The sequence below is a fragment of the Schistocerca cancellata genome, chromosome 11 (genome assembly GCF_023864275.1).
Source record: "Schistocerca cancellata isolate TAMUIC-IGC-003103 chromosome 11, iqSchCanc2.1, whole genome shotgun sequence".
In the NCBI taxonomy this organism is placed as follows: Eukaryota; Metazoa; Arthropoda; class Insecta; order Orthoptera; family Acrididae; genus Schistocerca; species Schistocerca cancellata.
The window spans coordinates 15,280,882-15,299,536 of record NC_064636.1 but is presented as its reverse complement, the minus strand read 5'-3'; the positions used below and the strand labels follow the sequence as shown (position 1 = coordinate 15,299,536).

The 18,655-nt window shown below is 45.2% G+C and overlaps 1 protein-coding gene and 1 non-coding gene across 2 annotated transcripts in view; one reads left to right on the top strand and one right to left on the bottom strand.

Annotated features, from left to right (window-relative positions):
• The window catches only part of LOC126108826 (uncharacterized), a 172,860-nt gene extending 154,643 nt beyond the window's left edge, over positions 1-18,217 (top strand). The window contains exons 8-9 of the mRNA XM_049914190.1: positions 11,046-11,195; positions 18,212-18,217. Of these exons, the coding sequence (XP_049770147.1) occupies positions 11,046-11,195; positions 18,212-18,217 (156 nt within the window). The remainder of the gene's footprint in view (positions 1-11,045; positions 11,196-18,211) is intronic.
• On the bottom strand, positions 14,637-14,711 carry Trnas-aga (transfer RNA serine (anticodon AGA)). The gene has a single exon. It is a non-coding gene; the product is annotated as a tRNA-Ser (tRNA).
• Positions 18,218-18,655: the final 438 nt, after the last annotated feature.

Genomic DNA, 18,655 nt, shown 5'->3' with positions numbered 1-18,655 from the left:
CCCTTTGAACTGAAGTAGGCTACAACTTTTTTAATATATGTGGTAAATGAATATACAGGGTGAGTCACCTAACATTACCACTGGATATATTTCGTAAACCACATCAAATACTGACGAATCGATTCCACAGACCGAACGTGAGGAGAGGGGCTAGTGTAATTGGTTAATACAAACCATACAAAAATGCACGGAAGTATGTTTTTTAACACAAACCTACGTTTTTTTAAATGAAACCCCGTTAGTTTCGTTAGCACATCTGAACATATAAACAAATACGTAATCAGTGCCGTTTGTTGCATTGTAAAATGTTAATTACATCGGGAGATATTGTAACCTAAAGTTGACGCTTGAGTACCACTCCTCCGCTGTTCAATCGTGTGTATCGGAGAGCACCGAATTACGTAGGGATCCAAAGGGAACGGTGATGGACCTTAGGTACAGAAGAGACTGGAAGAGCACATTACGTCCACATGCTAACACCTTTTTATTGGTCTTTTTCACTGACGCACATGTACATTACCATGAGGGGTGAGGTACACGTTCGACGGGCGTTTCATAGGACGTGGAGGACGCATAAGTTGGCCAGCCCGTTCTCCTGATCTTACACCTCTGGACTTCTTTCTGCGGGTTAAGTTAAATGAGAATGTGTACCGTGATGTGCCCACAACCCCAGAGGATATGAAGCAACGTATTGTGGCAGCCTGCGGCGACATTACACCGGATGTACTGCGGCGTGTACGACATTCATTACGCCAGAGATTGCAATTGTGTGCAGCAAATGATGGCCACCACATTGAACATCTATTGGCCTGACATGTCGGGACACACTCTATTCCACTCCGTAATTGAAAACGGCTACCACGTGTGTACGTGTACCTCACCCCTCATGGTAATGTACATGTGCGTCAGTGAAAAAGACCAATAAAAAGGTGTTGGCATGTGGACGTAATGTGCTGTTCCAGTCTCTTCTGTACCTAAGGTCCATCACCGTTCCCTTTGGATCCCTACGTAATTCGGTGCTCTCCGATACGATCGAACAGCGGAGGAGTGGTACTCAAGCGTCAACTTTAGGTTACAACACCTCCGGATGTAATTAACATTTTACAATGCAACAAACGGCACTGATTACGTATTTGTTTATATGTTCAGATGTGCTAACGAAACTAACGGGGTTTCATTTAAAAAAAACGTAGGTTTGTGTTAAAAAACATACTTCCGTGCATTTTTGTATGGTTTGTATTAAACAATTACACTAGCCCCTCTCCTCACGTTCGGTCTGTGGAATCGGTTCGTCAGTATTTGATGTGGTTTACGAAATATATCCAGCGGTAGCGTTAGGTGACTCACGCTGTATATTTAAAATCTTTACTGCGATGGAATGACGTGTGTGTGTGTGTGTGTGTGTGTGTGTGTGTGTGTGTGTGTGTGTGTCGTTGTTACCAAAAATGTCGCAGAGCTGTTGGCCCATTTACTGCAAATTTTTACACGATATCCCAATAAACAGTCAGCTTATAAATTTTAAATAAGTATATGGTATATAAATATACTATATAAAGGAGAAAAGTTATGAGAAAAAATCTGGAAAGTTTTTGAGCGGTTTACAAGTTTTTGGGCAGTAGCCTGATAAACCTTATGGCGAGCAACGGCTACGTTATTTTTAATATATATACGGCATGTATTAAGGGGAAACGATGTTAGAAGAAAATCTCAAAAAGTTCTTCCCAAATTTACTTCAAATTTTTACGCGATACTGTAGTAACCCTTCCGACGGACATAGGCTGCATATATATTTAATACACGTGGTACGTAAATGTGTGTATATCACATAAATGTTAACAAAAATCTCGTTATGTTTTTGAGCGATTTACTTTAAATTTTTAAGCGGTATTCCAATAAACATTTGGCGGACATCAGCTAAATCTTTTCTTAAACAACAGTGTAAAAGTTTTCTGTCAAAACCGACTACAAGAACGAACTTCTGTGCTACGCTGCGCTGCTTCGTTTTCTTCCTCCTAGTCACTTTTTACTGCATTTTTAGAAGGCGACTAGCAACAGCCGTCGAGTAATGTACAATATGCACGTTTGCGCTGCTTTTAAGCCCAAATGTCGACTGGTCACAGACCATCATCTTCACAGATTAGGGTTAAAACAGCTTGAGCCACACCGTCACATCTGTCATTACTTAGATAATGGCCACGTCTCAAGCGTAGTGTGAGTTATGAATTCCAGTATACAACACAGAGGAATTTCAGAAGCAGACAGACAGGGGGACAGTCAAAATAATGTGAACAGTGGTAGTAATGGGTTGTTTGTGTTTGACAGCCAACAACACAGGTAAGACACGTGTCGCCCTGGACTGCGCGTGTTCAGTGCAGGTTGTTTACGGGTTGTTGTTGTTGTGGTCTTCAGTCCAGAGACTGGTTTGATGCAGCTCTCCATGCTACTCTATCCTGTGCAAGCTTCTTCGTCTCCCAGTACCTACTGCAGCCTACATCCTTCTGAATCTGCTTACTGTATTCCATCTCTCGGTCTCCCTCAACGATTTTTACCCTCCACACTGCCCTCCAATACTAAATTGGTGTATCCCTCGATGCCTCAGAACATGTCCTACCAACCGATCCCTTCTTCTGGTCAAGTTGTGCCACAAACTTCTCTTCTCCCCAATCCTATTCAATACTGCATTAGTTATGTGATCTACCCATCTAATCTTCAGCATTCTTCTGTAGCACTACATTTCGAAAGCTTCTATTCTCTTCTTGCCCAAACTATTTACCGTCCATGTTTCACTTCCATACGTGGCTACACTCCATACAAATACTTTCAGAAATGACTTCCTGACACTTAAATCTATACTCGATGTTAACAAATTTCTCTTCTTCAGAAATGCTTTCCTTGCCATTGCCAGTCTACATTTTATATCCTCTCTACTTCGACCATCATCAGTTATTTTGCTCCCCAAATAGCAGAACTCGTTTACTGCTTTAAGTGTCTCATTTCCTAATCTGATACCCTCAACATCACCCGACTTAATTCGACTAAATTCCATTATCCTCGTTTTGTTTTTGTTAATGTTCATCTTATATCCTCCCTTCAAGACACCATCCATTCCGTTCAACTGCTCTTCCAAGTCCTTTGCTGTCTCTGACAGAATTACAATGTCATCGGCGAACCTCAAAGTTTTTATTTCTTGTGATGTTTTTATTTCTTCTCCATGGATTTTAATACCTACTCCGAATTTTTCTTTTGTTTCCTTTACTGCTTGCTCAATATACAGATTGAATAACATCGGGGAGAGGCTACAACCCTGTCTAGCTCCTTTCCCAACCACTGCTTCCCTTTCCTGCCCCTCGACTCTTATAACTGCCATCTGGTTTCCGTACAAATTGTAAGTAGCCTTTCGCTCCCTGTATTTTACCCCTGCCACCTTCAGAATTTGAAAGAGAGTATTCCAGCCAACATTGTCAAAAGCTTTCTCTAAGTCTACAAATGCTAGACACCTAGGTTTGCCTTTCCTTAATCTTTCTTCTAAGATAAGTCGTAAGGTCAGTATTGCCTCACGTGTTCCAGTATTTCTACGGAATCGAAACTGATCTTCCCCGAGGTCGGCTTCTACTAGTTTTTCCATTCGTCTGTAAAGAATTCGTGTTAGTATTTTGCAGCCGTGACTTATTAAACTGATTGTTTACGGGCAGCGCACACTTAGTATTTCCATTGGGAGGCCGAGCTCGACGTGCAATGAAAGACCTAACAGAGTTCCAAAGAGGGCAGATTGTGGGGACCCGAATATCTGGAGCGTCACTAACCAAGACTGCCAACTTGTTGAATGTTTCAAGAGCAACTGTTTCAACAGTCATGACGGCCTACACAAAACACGGCAAGACATCGTCGTGTAAACGTAATAGCGGGCGCGGATCAAAATGGAATGAGGGAGAGATCGTCGTACGCCGACACGGATTGTGTCAAAACACAAAACTACGGCGACTAAAGTGACTGCACAGTTCAATAGCCGTCTCCGAAACCCCGTATCTGTCGGCACTGTCAGCCGAGATGTCCGTAAAGCGAGTATTGACGCACGAGCTGCTGTACCGAAACCATTAGTGAAGACAGTCAACGCAAATAAGCGTCAAAACGTGGTTGCCAGGAGCTTAAATCTCGGACGGGTGATCAGTGGAAACACGCCATTTGGTGCGACGAGTCGACGTTTCCGGTATTCCCGACGTCGGGCCGGGTTTACGACTGGAGAACGCGAGAAGAAGACTACAGTCGTGATTGCCCGATTCCGACAGTCACGCATGGAGGTGGAAGTGTGATGGCGTGCTGGTCCCGTGATTACTGCCAAAGGCCATCTTACAGCCAACGATCATGAGAAATGTTGTTGCCCCATCAGTGATGCCATATTTCAGGAGGATAACGCACCCGTTCACACAGGCAGGACGGTGCAGTCGTGGTACGAGGGGGCTTGCAACTGAACTGCAGCGTCTTTTCTGGCCAGCACGGTCCCTGAGCTTTTAACATTATTAGACCCTTGTGGGCAGTATTGGATCACAACTCCGGAGCAGATTTCTGCCTCCTTAACCACTACAGAGCTGACAAGCAAGTGGAAACAATACATTGAAAGCCTCTATCAGGGTGAAGATTTGTCTGATGTGATAGAAGAAGAAACAGGAGTCGATTTAGAAGAGATAGGGGATCCAGTATTAGAATCGGAATTTAAAAGGCAGAAGGGATAGATAACATTCCATCAGAATTTCTAAATTCATTGGGGGAAGTGGCAACAAAACGACTATTCACGTTGGTGTGTAGAAAATACGAGTCTGGCGATATACCATCTGACTTTCGGAAAAGCATCATCCGCACAATTCCGAAGACGGCAAGAGCTGACAAGTGCGAGAATTATCGCACAATCAGCTTAACAGCTCATGCATCGAAGCTGCTTACAAGGAATAATATACGGAAGAATGGAAAAGAAAATTGAGAATGAGCTATAGGTGACGATCAGTTTGGCTTTGGGAAAAGTAAAGGGACGAGAGAGGCAATTCTGACGTTACGGCTAATAATGGAAGCAAGGCTAAAGAAAAATCAAGACACTTTCATAGGATTTGTCGACCTGGAGAAAGCGTTCGACAATATAAAATGGTGCAAGCTGTTCGAGATTCTGAAAAAAGTAGGGGTAAGCTACAGGGAGAGACGGGTCATATACGATATGTACAACAACCAAGAGGGAATAATAAGAGTGGACGATCAAGAGCGAAGTGCTCGTATTAAGAAGGGTATAAGACAAGGCTGTAGCCTTTCGCCCCTACTCTTCAATCTGTACATCGAGGAAGCAATGATGGAAATGAAAGAAAGGCTCAGGAGTGGAATTAAAATACAAGGTGAAAGGATATCAATGATACGATTCGCTGATGACATTGCTATCCTGAGTGAAAGTGAAGAAGAATTAAATGATCTGCTGAACGGAGTGAACAGTCTAATGAGTACACAGTACGGTTTGAGAGTAAATCGCAGAAAGACGAAGGTAATGAGAAGTAGTAGAAATGACAACAGCGAGAAACTTAACATCAGGATTGATGGTCACGAAGTCAATGAAGTTAAGGAATTGTGCTACCTAGGCAGTAAAATAACCAATGACGGACGGAGCAAGGAGGACGTCAAACGCAGACTCGCTATGGCAAAAAAGGCATTTCTGGCCAAGAGAAGTCTACTAATATCAAATACCGGCCTTAATTTGAGGAAGAAATTTCTGAGGATGTACGTCTAGAGTACAGCATTGTATGGTAGTGAAACGTGGACTGTGGGAAAACTGGAACAGAAGAGAATCGAAGCATTTGAGATGTGGTGCTATAGACGAATGTTGAAAATTAGGTGGACTAATAAGGTAAGGAATGAGGAGGTTCTACGCAGAATCGGAAAGGAAAGGAATGTGTGGAAAACAGTGATAAGGAGAAGGGACAGGATGATAGGACATCTGCTAGGACATGAGGGAATGACTTTCATGTACTAGAGGGAGCTGTAGAGGGCAAAAACTGTAGAGGAAGACAGAGACTGGAGTACGTCCAGCAAATAATTGAGGACGTAGGTTGCAAGTGCTACTCTGAGATGAAGAGGTTAGCACAGGAAAGGAATTCGTGGCGGGCCGCATCAAACCAGTCAGTAGACTGATGACCAAAGAAAAAAAAAACCAAAAAAGTCACTACAGGAGTTAGAAGAAGATTTGATTCAAGGGTGGCGTAACATTCCACTGGAGACAATACAATAATTATATGCCAGTATTCCAAGAAGAATCGGAGCTGTGTTACGGGGAAATTGGGGGGGGGGGGGGGGCAGCCCCTTATTAATAAACCATTCCCAAGTAAGTACGGGTGTTCACATTATTTTGCCTAATCCCCGTAGTAATGAGAGCGTAGGCAGCGCAGTACTGAAGACAGGATCAGAAATATATTACAATTGTACAACTGTAATACTTCAGGCCGGCCTCTGTGGCCGAGCGGTTGTAGGCGCTTCAGTTCAGAAACGCGCTGCTGCTACGGTCGCAGGTTCGAATCCTGCCCCGGGCATGGATGTGTGTGATGTCCCTAGGTTAGTTAGTTGTAAATACACTCCTGGAAATTGAAATAAGAACACCGTGAATTCATTGTCCCAGGAAGGGGAAACTTTATTGACACATTCCTGGGGTCAGATACATCACATGATCACACTGACAGAACCACAGACACATAGACACAGGCAACAGAGCATGCACAATGTCGGCACTAGTACAGTGTATATCCACCTTTCGCAGCAATGCAGGCTGCTATTCTCCCATGGAGACGATCGTAGAGATGCTGGATATAGTCCTGTGGAACGGTTTGCCATGCCATTTCCACCTGGCGCCTCAGTTGGACCAGCCTTCGTGCTGGACGTGCAGACGGCGTGAGACGACGCTTCATCCAGTCCCAAACATGCTCAATGGGGGACAGATCCGGAGATCTTGCTGGCCAGGGTAGTTGACTTACACCTTCTAGAGCACGTTGGGTGGCACGGGATACATGCGGACGTGCATTGTCCTGTTGGAACAGCAAGTTCCCTTGCCGGTCTAGGAATGGTAGAACGATGGGTTCGATGACGGTTTGTATGTACCGTGCACTATTCAGTGTCCCCTCGACGATCACCAGTGGTGTACGGCCAGTGTAGGAGATCGCTCCCCACACCATGATGCCGGGTGTTGGCCCTGTGTGCCTCGGTCGTATGCAGTCCTGATTGTGGCGCTCACCTGCACGGCGCCAAACACGCATACGACCATCATTGGCACCAAGGTTCCGAATGGTCCTCGCCGATACCCCAGGAGCAACAGTGTCCCTAATTTGCTGGGAAGTGGCGGTGCGGTCCCCTACGGCACTGCGTAGGATCCTACGGTCTTGGCGTGCATCCGTGCGTCGCTGCGGTCCGGTCCTAGGTCGACGGGCACGTGCACCTTCCGCCGACCACTGGCGACAACATCGATGTACTGTGGAGACCTCACGCCCCACGTGTTGAGCAATTCGGCGGTACGTCCACCCGGCCTCCCGCATGCCCACTATACGCCCTCGCTCAAAGTCCGTCAACTGCACATACGGTTCACGTCCACGCTGTCGCGGCATGCTACCAGTGTTAAAGACTGCGATGGAGCTCCGTATGCCACGGCAAACTGGCTGACACTGACGGCGGCGGTGCACAAATGCTGCGCAGCTAGCGCCATTCGACGGCCAACACCGCGGTTCCTGGTGTGTCCGCTGTGCCGTGCGTGTGATCATTGCTTGTACAGCCCTCTCGCAGTGTCCGGAGCAAGTATGGTGGGTCTGAGACACCGGTATCAATGTGTTCTTTTTTCCATTTCCAGGAGTGTAGTTCCAAGTTCTCGGGGACTGATGACCTCAGATGTTAAGTCCCGTAGTGCTCAGAGCCATTTGGACCATTTTAATACTTCAGGTCTTCTCTGTTCAGTACTGCGCTCTTTATGCTTGTTATTATGCGAAATTCCAATTCGGTTTTACAGAGAGTTCTGCATTGGCTCCTTACTTAGCTTGCATTTATCACAAATCTCTTGCCCAACGTAAAGTCCCGAGCGACTGGAAAAAAGCGCAGGTGACGCCTGTATATAACAAGGGTAGAAGGACGGATCGCCAATATCCTTAACATCGGTTTGTTGCAGGATTCTCGAACATATTCTCAGTTCGAATGTAATGAATTTCCGTGAGATAGAGAAGTTGCTGTCCGTGCATCAGCACGGCTTTAGAAAGCATCGCTCCTGAGAAACGCAACTCGCCCTTTTTTCACATGATGTCTTGCCAACCATGGATGAAGGGTATCAGACGGATGACATATTCCTCGACTTCCGGATGCCGTTTGACTCGGTGTCCCGCTGCAGACTCCTAACTAAGGTACGAGCGTATAGGATTGGTTCCCAAATATGTGAATCGCTCGAAGACTTGTTAAGTAATAGAACCCAGGACGTTGTCCTCGATGGTGAGTGTTCATCGGAGGTGAGGGAGGTGGTGGAGGGTACCTCGTACCACAACTAGCATCTTCTCTCCCTGTTCCACTCCCAAACAGAACGAGCGGAAAATGACTGCCTATATGCCTCTGTACGAGCCCTAATCTCTCTTATCTTTGTGGTCTTTCCGCGAAATGTAGGTTTGCGGCAGTAAAATTGTACTGCGGTCAGCCTCAAATGCTGGTTCTCTAAATTTCCTCAGTAGCGATTCACAAAAAGGACGCCTCCTTTCCTCTAGAGACTCCCACCCGAGTTCCTGAAGCATTTCCGTAACACTCGCGTGATGATCAAACCTACCAGTAACAAATCTAGCAGCCCGCCTCTGAATTGCTTCTATGTCCTCCCTCAATCCGACCTGATAGGAATCCCAAACGCTCGAGCAGTACTCGAGAATAGGTCGTATCATTGTTTTATAAGCGGCCTCCTTTACAGACGAACCACATCTTCCCAAAATTCTACCAACGAACTGAAGACGACAATCCGCCTTCCCCACAACTGCCATTACATGCTTGTCCCACTTCATATCGCTCTGCAGTGTTACGCCCAAATATTTAATCGACGTGACTGTGTCAAGCGCTACACTACTGATGGAGTATTCAAACGTTACGAGATTCTTTTTCCTATTCATCTGCATTAATTTACATTTATCTATATTTAGAGTTAGCTGCCATTCTTTACACCAATCACAAATCCTGTCCGAGTCATCTCGTATCCTCCTACAGTCACTCGACGACGACACCTTCCCGTACACCACAGCATCGTCAGCAAACAGCCGCACATTGCTATCCACCTTATCCAGAAGATCATTTATGTAGGTAGAAAACAACAGCGGACCTACCACAGTTCCCTGGGGCACTCCAGATGATACCCTCACCTCCGATGAACACTCACCATCGAGGACAACGTACTGGGTTGTATTACTTAAGAAGTCTTCGAGCCACTCACATATTGGGGAACCAATCCCATATGCTCGTACCTTAGTTAGGTGTCTTGATAGTTAGGAGTCTTGATACTTCGCTGAGTCCTTCTCCGATTTCCATCATTATTTTTCCGCTTAAGCATCCAACAGTAGTCAGCAAGCATAGTTGCCTCCCACCTTCCCTGGTACCGTCTCTCGAAGTCACGGACATGCTGGTGGAACCGCTCCCCCTGTTCTCCACTGTAAGCTCCCAGGTTTTCAGGAGAACTGTCCATGTGGGAGTGTAGAAAATGGACCTTCAAGCTCATCTTGCAGCCTTGAGCTTCGTATGCTGCCGGCATCCGTTGAACAATGGTTTTGTAGTCAGGATCCTTAGTATTTCCCAAGAACTTTCGCACTACATCCTTGAACGATACCCAAGCTTCTTTTTCCTTCTCATTCATACTTTCCACAAAGAGGGTGCCTGTCAAAAGATTTTCTTATGTCTGGGGCAGTGAAAACTCCCTCTTTTCAACTTTGCTTCGGACAGCTTTGAGAATTTTGTACATAGATATTTAAAACAGTCCCCATCCTTTTGCAGCGATTTTACAAATTGTTTCATTAACCCCATTTTGATATGGAGAGGGGGCAACAAAACTTTTTCTGGTGGTACCAAAGTAGTATTGATAACATTTTTCTCTCCAGGTTTTAAAGTTTCGCGGGGTGGCCAATCACTTTTAGTCCAGTGCTGTTCTCTGGCGCTACTATCCCACAAGCATAAGGAGCATGGGTATTTAGTAGAGCCTGCCTGCTGACCCAAAAGCATCGCGAGTATTTTGAAGACCTCACAAACCATCCAGTGATGGTCCTGATATTTGATTTTTTCCACGATAATGGCCAGATCGTTATACTCTTCGTCCATATGCACAGAATATCCGATCGGAAGCGATGCAAATTTATTTCTGTTGTGCAATAGTACTACTTTAAGAATAGAATCAATGGACAGGCGCCATTCACATGAGTCACACTGGATATCAAAGCAGTGCATGAGTCCTTCCACATCGTTGCAAAGAAACTAAATTTCCTTCTTTCGAGAAAAACCGAGTAAATTCTTTTTCTCCGTGTCTCTGACATGAAAATGTGCCAGTTGATAAAAGGTTTTTATTTTTTAATCTAGAACCTAACAGTTCGGCTGCATCTTTTGAAAGACCTATATCTCTTACTGGAGCATTGAGTTCACTTTGAGAAAATACTTGAGGCGTTTCATCTTCGTCTGAAGAAAAATCTGAGCTTGATAGATAATGGGGAAAAGGAGGAGGGAGGAGGAAGGTATGGGTAAAGAGAGAGAGAGACAGAGAGAGAGAGAGAGAGAGAGAGAGAGAGAGAGAGAGAGAAAGAGAGAGAGAGACAGGGGGGGGAGGGGAGGAGATTAAGGCTTACAGCCAATCACCGTGGTTGTTTGGGAGTTGCCAAGCACTGGAGGGGTCGCCAGTTTAATATATTCTCTAACGGAGTCACAGATGCGTTTCGAAACGATATAGAAACATTTCCTGCGATTGCGGTAATGTGTAACTTCCTTTTCCCACGACTTTTCTCGACCTTTATGATTTTTTTTCCTTCTTCTCGCGCCTCCAGGAGTCTCCGCCGATGCGCTCCGACTGGTCTCCGCAGCAGACGCTGGACGAGGAGGAGCAGGCGGGCGCCGACGACGCGCACGTCGACGCCGTGCGGCGCACCGACAACGCCCCACGCCCTGCGGCGGGCGCCGAAGATTCCGGCAAACAGGTGAGGCGGCTGGCGCGTGCCGTGCTAAACAACCACACACAGTGCAGTCCACACTCGCGCCTTCGGCTGGGGGTTCGCCGAATCACCTTGATTCTTTCACTACCGTTCCACTCTCGAACAGTGCACGGGATTTCTGTTATTTCACACTGAAGAGCCAAAGAAACTGCACTACTGGCCATTACAGTTGCTACACGAAGAAGAAATGCAGATGATAAACGGGTATTCATTGGACAAATATATTATACTAGAACTGACATGTGATTACAGTTACACGCAATTTGGGTGCGTAGATCCTGAGAAATCAGTACCCAGAACAACCACCTCTGACCGTAATAAGGGCCTTGATACGCCTGGGCATTGAGTCAAACAGAGCTCGGATGGCGTGTACAGGTACAGCTGCCCGTGCAGCTTCAACACGATACCACAGTTCATCGAGAGAAGTGACTGGCGTATTGCGACGAGCCATTTGCTCGGCCACCATTGACCAGACGTTTTCAGTTGGTGAGAGATCGGGAGAATGTGCTGGCCAGGGCAGCAGTAGAACATTTTCTGTATCCAGAAAGAGCGGTACAGGACATGCAACATGCGGTCGTGCATTATCCTGCTGAACTGTAGGGTTTCGCAGGGATCGAATGAAGGGTAGAGCCATGGGTCGTAACACATCTGAAATGTAACGTCCACTGTTCAAAGTGCCGTCAATGCGAACAGGAGGTGACCGAGACGTGTAATCGATGGCACCCCATACCATCACGCCGGGTGATACGCCAGTATGGCGATGGCGAATACACACTTCCAATGTGCGTTCACCGCGACGTTGCCGAACACGGATGCGACCATGCTGATGGTGTAAACACAACCTGGATTCATCCGAAAGAATGACGTTTTGCTATTCGCGCACCCAGGTTCGTCGTAGAGTACACCGTCGCAGGCGCTCCTGTCTGTGATGCAGCGTCAAGGGTAACCGCAGCCACGGTCTCCGAGCTGATAGTCCGTGCAGCTGCAAACTTCGTCGAACTGTTCGTGCAGATGGTTGTTGTCTTGCAAACGTCCCCGTCTGTTGACTCAGGGATCGAGACGTGGCTGCACGATCCGCTACAGCCGTGCGGATAAGATGCCTGTCATCTCGACTGCTAGTGATACGAGGCCGTTGTGATCCAGCACGGCGTTCCGTATTATCCTCCTGAACCCACCGAATCCATATTCTGCTGAGAGTCATCGGATATCGACCGACGCGAGCAGCAATGTCGCGATACGATAGACCGCAATCGCGACAGGCTACAATGCGACCTTTATCAAAGTGGGAAACGTGATGGTACGCATTTCTCCTCCTTACACGAGGCATCACAACAACGTTTCACCAGGCATCGCCGGTCAACTGCTGTTTGTGTATCAGAAATCGGTTGGAAACTTTCCTCATGTCAGCACGTTGTAGGTGTCGCCACCGGCGCCAACCTTGTGTGAATGCTCTGAAATGCTAACCATTTGCATACCACAGCATCTTCTTCCTGTCGGTTATATTTCGCGTCTGTAGCACGTCATCTTCGTGGTGTAGCAATTTTAATGGCCAGTAGTGTATTACAGCTGCCTAATTTCGTGTAGGCCTACGAAATCACGCAGAAGTGCCGCAACACGACGCGGCACGGACTCGACTGATGTCTGAAGTACTGCTGGACGGAACTCACACCATGAATCCTGCAGGGCTGTCCATAGACCGGTAGAGTACTAAAGGGTGGAGATCTCTTCTGAACAGCACCTTGCAAGACACCCCAGTTATCCTCGATAATGTTCATGTCTGGGGAGTTTGGGTGGCCATCGGAAGTGTTTAAGCCCGGAATAGTGTTCCTGGCGCCACTCCGTAGCAGTCCTGAAAGTGTGAGGTGTCGCATTGTCCTGCTGGAATATTGCCAAAGTCGGTTGGAATGCACAGTGGACGTGAGTGGATGCAGGTGATCAGGCGGGATGCTTACTGTTACGTCGGTGCCAAGGTAGCCCCTGAGGGCCGGCAACCTGTATTACACCAGAGAGGACAGGGTTGTCTGTGTCCAAGGCGTACTAGAAACACCGTGGTAAACACCGGTTATTGACATACAAGACAATGGAAACAGACATTCCGAGCACTACTTGCTACAGGGGGAGCTCGAGCCACGCCTTGCAGGAAGTATCACTGCGCCAGAAAACCCGATTGGATGGAGACAGCTACTTAGGGGCTAGAACCAGTCCCCAAGGTCAGTTCACTCCAGATGACGACCCCGTGGACTTCCACCGCTGAAGATTACGTCATTGTCTCGCAGTTGGACTTTTACTAGTGTGTGTGTGCGTGTGTGTGTGTGTGTGTGTGTGTGTGTGTGTGTGTTTTACCAGGGACCTTTGTGGAAAATTAGAAGTGAAATTTTTGTTTGCCTCAACTGGGAGACTTTTACTGGCATCGTTATTGTTACCTTTCAAATGGCTCTGAGCACTATGGGACTTAACATCTATGGTCATCAGTCCCCTAGAACTTAGAACTACTTAAACCTAACTAACCTAAGAACAGCACACAACACCCAGCCATCACGAGGCAGAGAAAATCCCTGACCCCGCCGGGAATCGAACCCGGTAACCCGGGCGTGGGAAGCGAGAACGCTACCGCACGACCACGAGATGCGGGCTGTTACCTTTCATTTGTTGTTCAGTCATCAACCTTGAAAACGTATATAAACAAAAGTTGCGTTAGTGAAAAATTGCGAACACTCAGTCACTACACTTACGTACGTGTCACCTGTCAGAGTCGTATCCAGACGTATCAGGGGTCCCACATCACTCCAACTGCACACGCCCCACACCATTACAGGGGTCTCCACCAGCTTCAACAGTCCCCTGCTGACATGCAGCGTCCATGGATTCGTGAGGTTGTCTCCATACCCGTACACGTCCAGCCGCTCTCGATAAAAATTGAAACGAGACTTGTCTGACCAGACAACATGTGTCCAGTCATCAACAGTCCATTGTCGTTGTTGACGAGCCCAGGCGAGGCGTAAAGCTTCGTGTTGTGCCGTCATCAGGGGGTACACGAGTGGGTCTTCGCCTCCGAAAGCCCGCATCGATGATGATGTTTCGATGAATGGTTCGCGCGCTGACACTTGTTGATGGCACAGCACTGAAATCTGCAGCAGTTTGCGGAAGAGTTGCAAATCTGTCACGTTGGACGATTCTTTTCAGTCGTCGCTGGTCCCGTTCTTGCAGCATCTTTTTCCCGCCGCAGCGATGTAGGATTCCTGATATTCACGGTACACATCCTCGAGAGGGAAAAATCCCCACTTCATCGGTACCTCGAAGATGCTGTGTCTCACCACTCGTGCGCCGACTGTAACACCACGAACAAACTCACTTAAGTCTTGAATGAATTTTTCACTCTACAGCGGAGTGTACGCTGATATGAAACTTCCTGGCAGATTGAAACTGTGCGCCGGACCGAGACTCGAACTCGGGACCTTTGCCTTTCTGGGGCAAGTGCTCTACCGACTGAGCTACCCGAGCACGACTCACGCCCCGCCCTCACAGCTTTAATTCCGCCTGAGTTCGAGTCTCGGTCCGGCACACAGTTTTAATCTGCCAGGAAGTTTCGCTTAAGTCTTGATAACCTGTCATTGTAGCAGCCGTGACCGATCTAACAACTGCGCCAGACACTTGTTGTCTTGTATAGGCGTTGCTGACCGCAGCGCCGTATTCTGCCTGTTTACATATCTCTGTATTTGAATACGCATGCCTATACCAGTTTCGTTGGCGCTTCAGTGGAGATTTAACGGGTTTTCACTATTGATATGTTTAACGAATTAAAAAAAAACTGAAGCTGCTCTCACAATGTGATCTGTAAAAGGCGTAATCCCATGTCAAACGGTTCATGCAGTAAGTCAAGTACTGCAGTTAGAAACTGTGTTTACCTGTATGTTTTGAGAAATCACAAATTACCCTATATACTCTATTCATGCAGTATTTGAGAATAAGGGCGCTCTGCAACAAACCTTACGCATAATTTGAAGCCTTTTCGATCCTTTTTCTGGCTGTGAGAGAGAGGGATGGGGGGGGGGGGGGGGGGGGGGGGAACAGATCGATTAAAACCGATGCCGAAATTTCAGTTCTAAATAACCAGTATTTTTAATAATAAATGAAAAGCACCAGTTTGCTTTTGTTCTACAATATTATTTTTATTGCTAACCGGTTTTCGGCTTACAAGGCCATCTTCAGGCATTTACTGAGTATTATCACCAAAGAAGTTAAATGTTAGCAGACAACATTGGAAGAGAAGTAACACATCTAAAGGGAAGTAGAAACATACAGTGAGTAACATCTTTGCAATGAAGTAGTAAAAACTGAACAGTACATAAATAACAATGGAGTTGACAGGAAAACCTTTAGCACAAAATAAGAATAGTATGCCTACATAACAGTTTCTATTGATAAACAAAACTATTGAAATAAGATAAAATTAGTACTAGGCAAGGCTGCATCAAGAGGTATGAAACATGGAGAGTAATACACAACCAATTAAAAAAAGAAGAGACAGTTGTCAATGTAAATACAGAATACACGAGGAACTTAAGCCAGATCAATACAATAAACAGAAATTAATAAATGCAGGAAAATTGAGGTGTTTGAGGGAACCTACAGTTTGAGAGTGTGGTGATACAGCATTTTAACATTAATATTATAATCAAAGCAGTGGCTGTATACCAGTTTACATTAAATAAATGAGCAAAGTAAAATATGAACAGTATTTGATGAGACAACTACAAGGGGAGTTAAACATGGATACTAATACAAGTACAAGCTAAAAGCAAACCCTTAACTATTGAAACTACAGCATATGTGGAATACAAAGGCAACTGCAACAAATAAAACAACTTAATGACTACAGGAAAATGGGAATATGTAGGAAGAGAGTGTGGGAAGTAATGAACAACAAAGATGATTATGTGAAGTTTAGGAGAGGGGAAGTGTTGAGTTGTGTCTGGTCATTTAGGATGAGATTTTTCGGTATCTGTCTGGTCACTGGTACAGCAGGCGTTTATTTTTTTACTAAAAACCCAGTAAAAAAGTCGAAAGGTTATTCAGGTGTAACAGCAGTACTAAAATTTCATTTTCAAATACATATATTTTTTTAAAAAGTTATTTTTTCGTAAAACTGACATTGTCTTGAATTCTTGCGTTATTGTAGAAGATGGGAAAAGCGACCAGTGCTCTTTTATCAACAATTCCGACAGAAACGCACAACAGACACGTCACATAAGAGCTGCTGAGGCAATGAGATCCCTGTCGTGGTGTTTCTTTGCTTGAGGTACGGTATGTACGTACAGTGTGCAGCACTTGATTCCCACCCACCTAGTCTATTCGGTAATTTTCCGATGTCGTCGCAGGACATGGGTCGTAATGCAGGATATAACCTACCTTAATCTGGAAATATTTTTACTAAGTGACCTAGCAGCGAAGTACAATGCTTCATTTGGTTTAAAAGATTAAACATTATTGTCTGCCATTCTATAAAATAATGAAAGAGGAAGGAAATTATGGGAAGACTAATAAATTGAGAACTTTACAGCAAAGCTTTTCCCAATGTTGACTGGCATACTGTCCAAATTCTGAAGGCAGCAAAAAAAAAAAAATTTGGAGCAGAAATTAAAATCCATAGAGAAGAAATAATAAGTTTGACGTTTGCCGATGACATTGTAATTCTATCAGAGACAGCAAAGGCCTTGGAACAGCAGTTGAACGGAATGGACAGTGTCTTGAAAGGAGGGTATGAGATGACGTCAACAAAAGCAAAACGAGGATAATGGAATGAAGTGGAATTCAATCTGGTGATGCTGAGGGAATTAGATTAGGAAATGAGACACTTATAGTAGTAAAGGAATTTTTGCTATTTGGGGAGCAAAATAACTCACCATGGTCGAAGTAGAGAGGATACAAAATGTAGACTGGCAATGGCAAGGAAAGCGTTTGTGAAGAAGAGAAATTTGTTAACATCGAGTATAGATTTAAGTGTCAGGAAGTCTTTTCTGAAAATATTTGTATGGAGTGTAGCGATGTATGGTAGTGAAAGATGGATGATAAATATTTTAGAAAAGAAAATAATAGAAACTTATGAAATGTGGTGCTACAGAAGAATGTTGAAGATTAGATGGATAAATCACATAACTAATGAGGAGGTATTGAACAGAATTGGGAAAAGAGGAGTTTGTGGCACAACTTGACTAGAAGAAGGGACCGGTTGGTAGGACATGTTCTGAGGCATCAAGGGATCACAGGGGAGCGTGGAGGGTAAAAATCGTAGAGGGAGACCAAGAGATGAATACACTAAGCAGATTCAGAAGGATGTAGGTTGCAGTAGGTACTGGGAGATGAAGAAGCTTGCACAGGATAGAGTAGCATGGAGAGCTGCATTAAACCAGTCTCTCGACTGAAGAGCATAACAACAACAACAACAACAACAAAAGCAGCAACAATACAGTCGTAGTATTCAATAAAAACAGAAATTAGCTGGTATGCTGCCTGTGTCTACGTAATATGCCTTTATCTGCTTGTAGCCCATCAAAACGCACAAATTAACACTAAAAACGGAGTTCTTCAACCTCAATTTTCACTCTTTAGCACTGACGTAACTCGTGATGCCAAAATAATGGTATGATCCCCGACTACAACATTTTGAGCAGAGTTTCAAAGAAAATAGAATCAATAGAAGAGTAATGATGATTTTTTAGTAGTATTCAGTCACTAATCACTTTACGATAACAGCAGCAAACGTGGAACGGGCCAACTTTTCTTTTATTCTCCTTTTGAATTCAATATTTTGAATCTATGTATCTTGAAACTGAGATAGTAAGAGTGATAAAATCTTTGTTGTGTTTCTACGTTTATTACAGGAGATAAAAATACAAAACCGAAATCGGTTATTTGAGAAGCTGGATATTATCTGCGGTTTTATCAATCAGGTTGATCGGGCGTGGAGAATAATCGATATAACCAGAAACTTGTTGTTTCAGCGATAATACCGATCCTTACTATCACCTCCTTCCCTCCCCCCCCCCCACTTTCCCCCTCCCTCAATAAAAAATGTAAGGAAGAAAAGTTTAGCGCTTGCTACATTTCTGCTGTTCATTTAGTTCAGGATGAGGCATGGCTAGAGTTGTAAGACTACCCTAGGCTACAGTAGACTGTCACATCTAAGGGTAGACTCCACCACTTTTCTTCGTAGCTTTCATCAGTTTTAAGATCGTAGCCACGTTACCTGTATGTCAGACGTGTTGCATACGTATGGGGCGTTACTTCAGTTCGATCGGTTAATAAGCGTCAAACGAAAAAACTACAAAGAACGAAACTCGTCTAGCTTGAACGGGGAAACCAGATGGCGCTATGGTTGGCCCGCTAGGTGGCGCTGCCATAGGTCAAACGGGTATCAACTGCGTTTTTTTAAAATAGGAACCCCC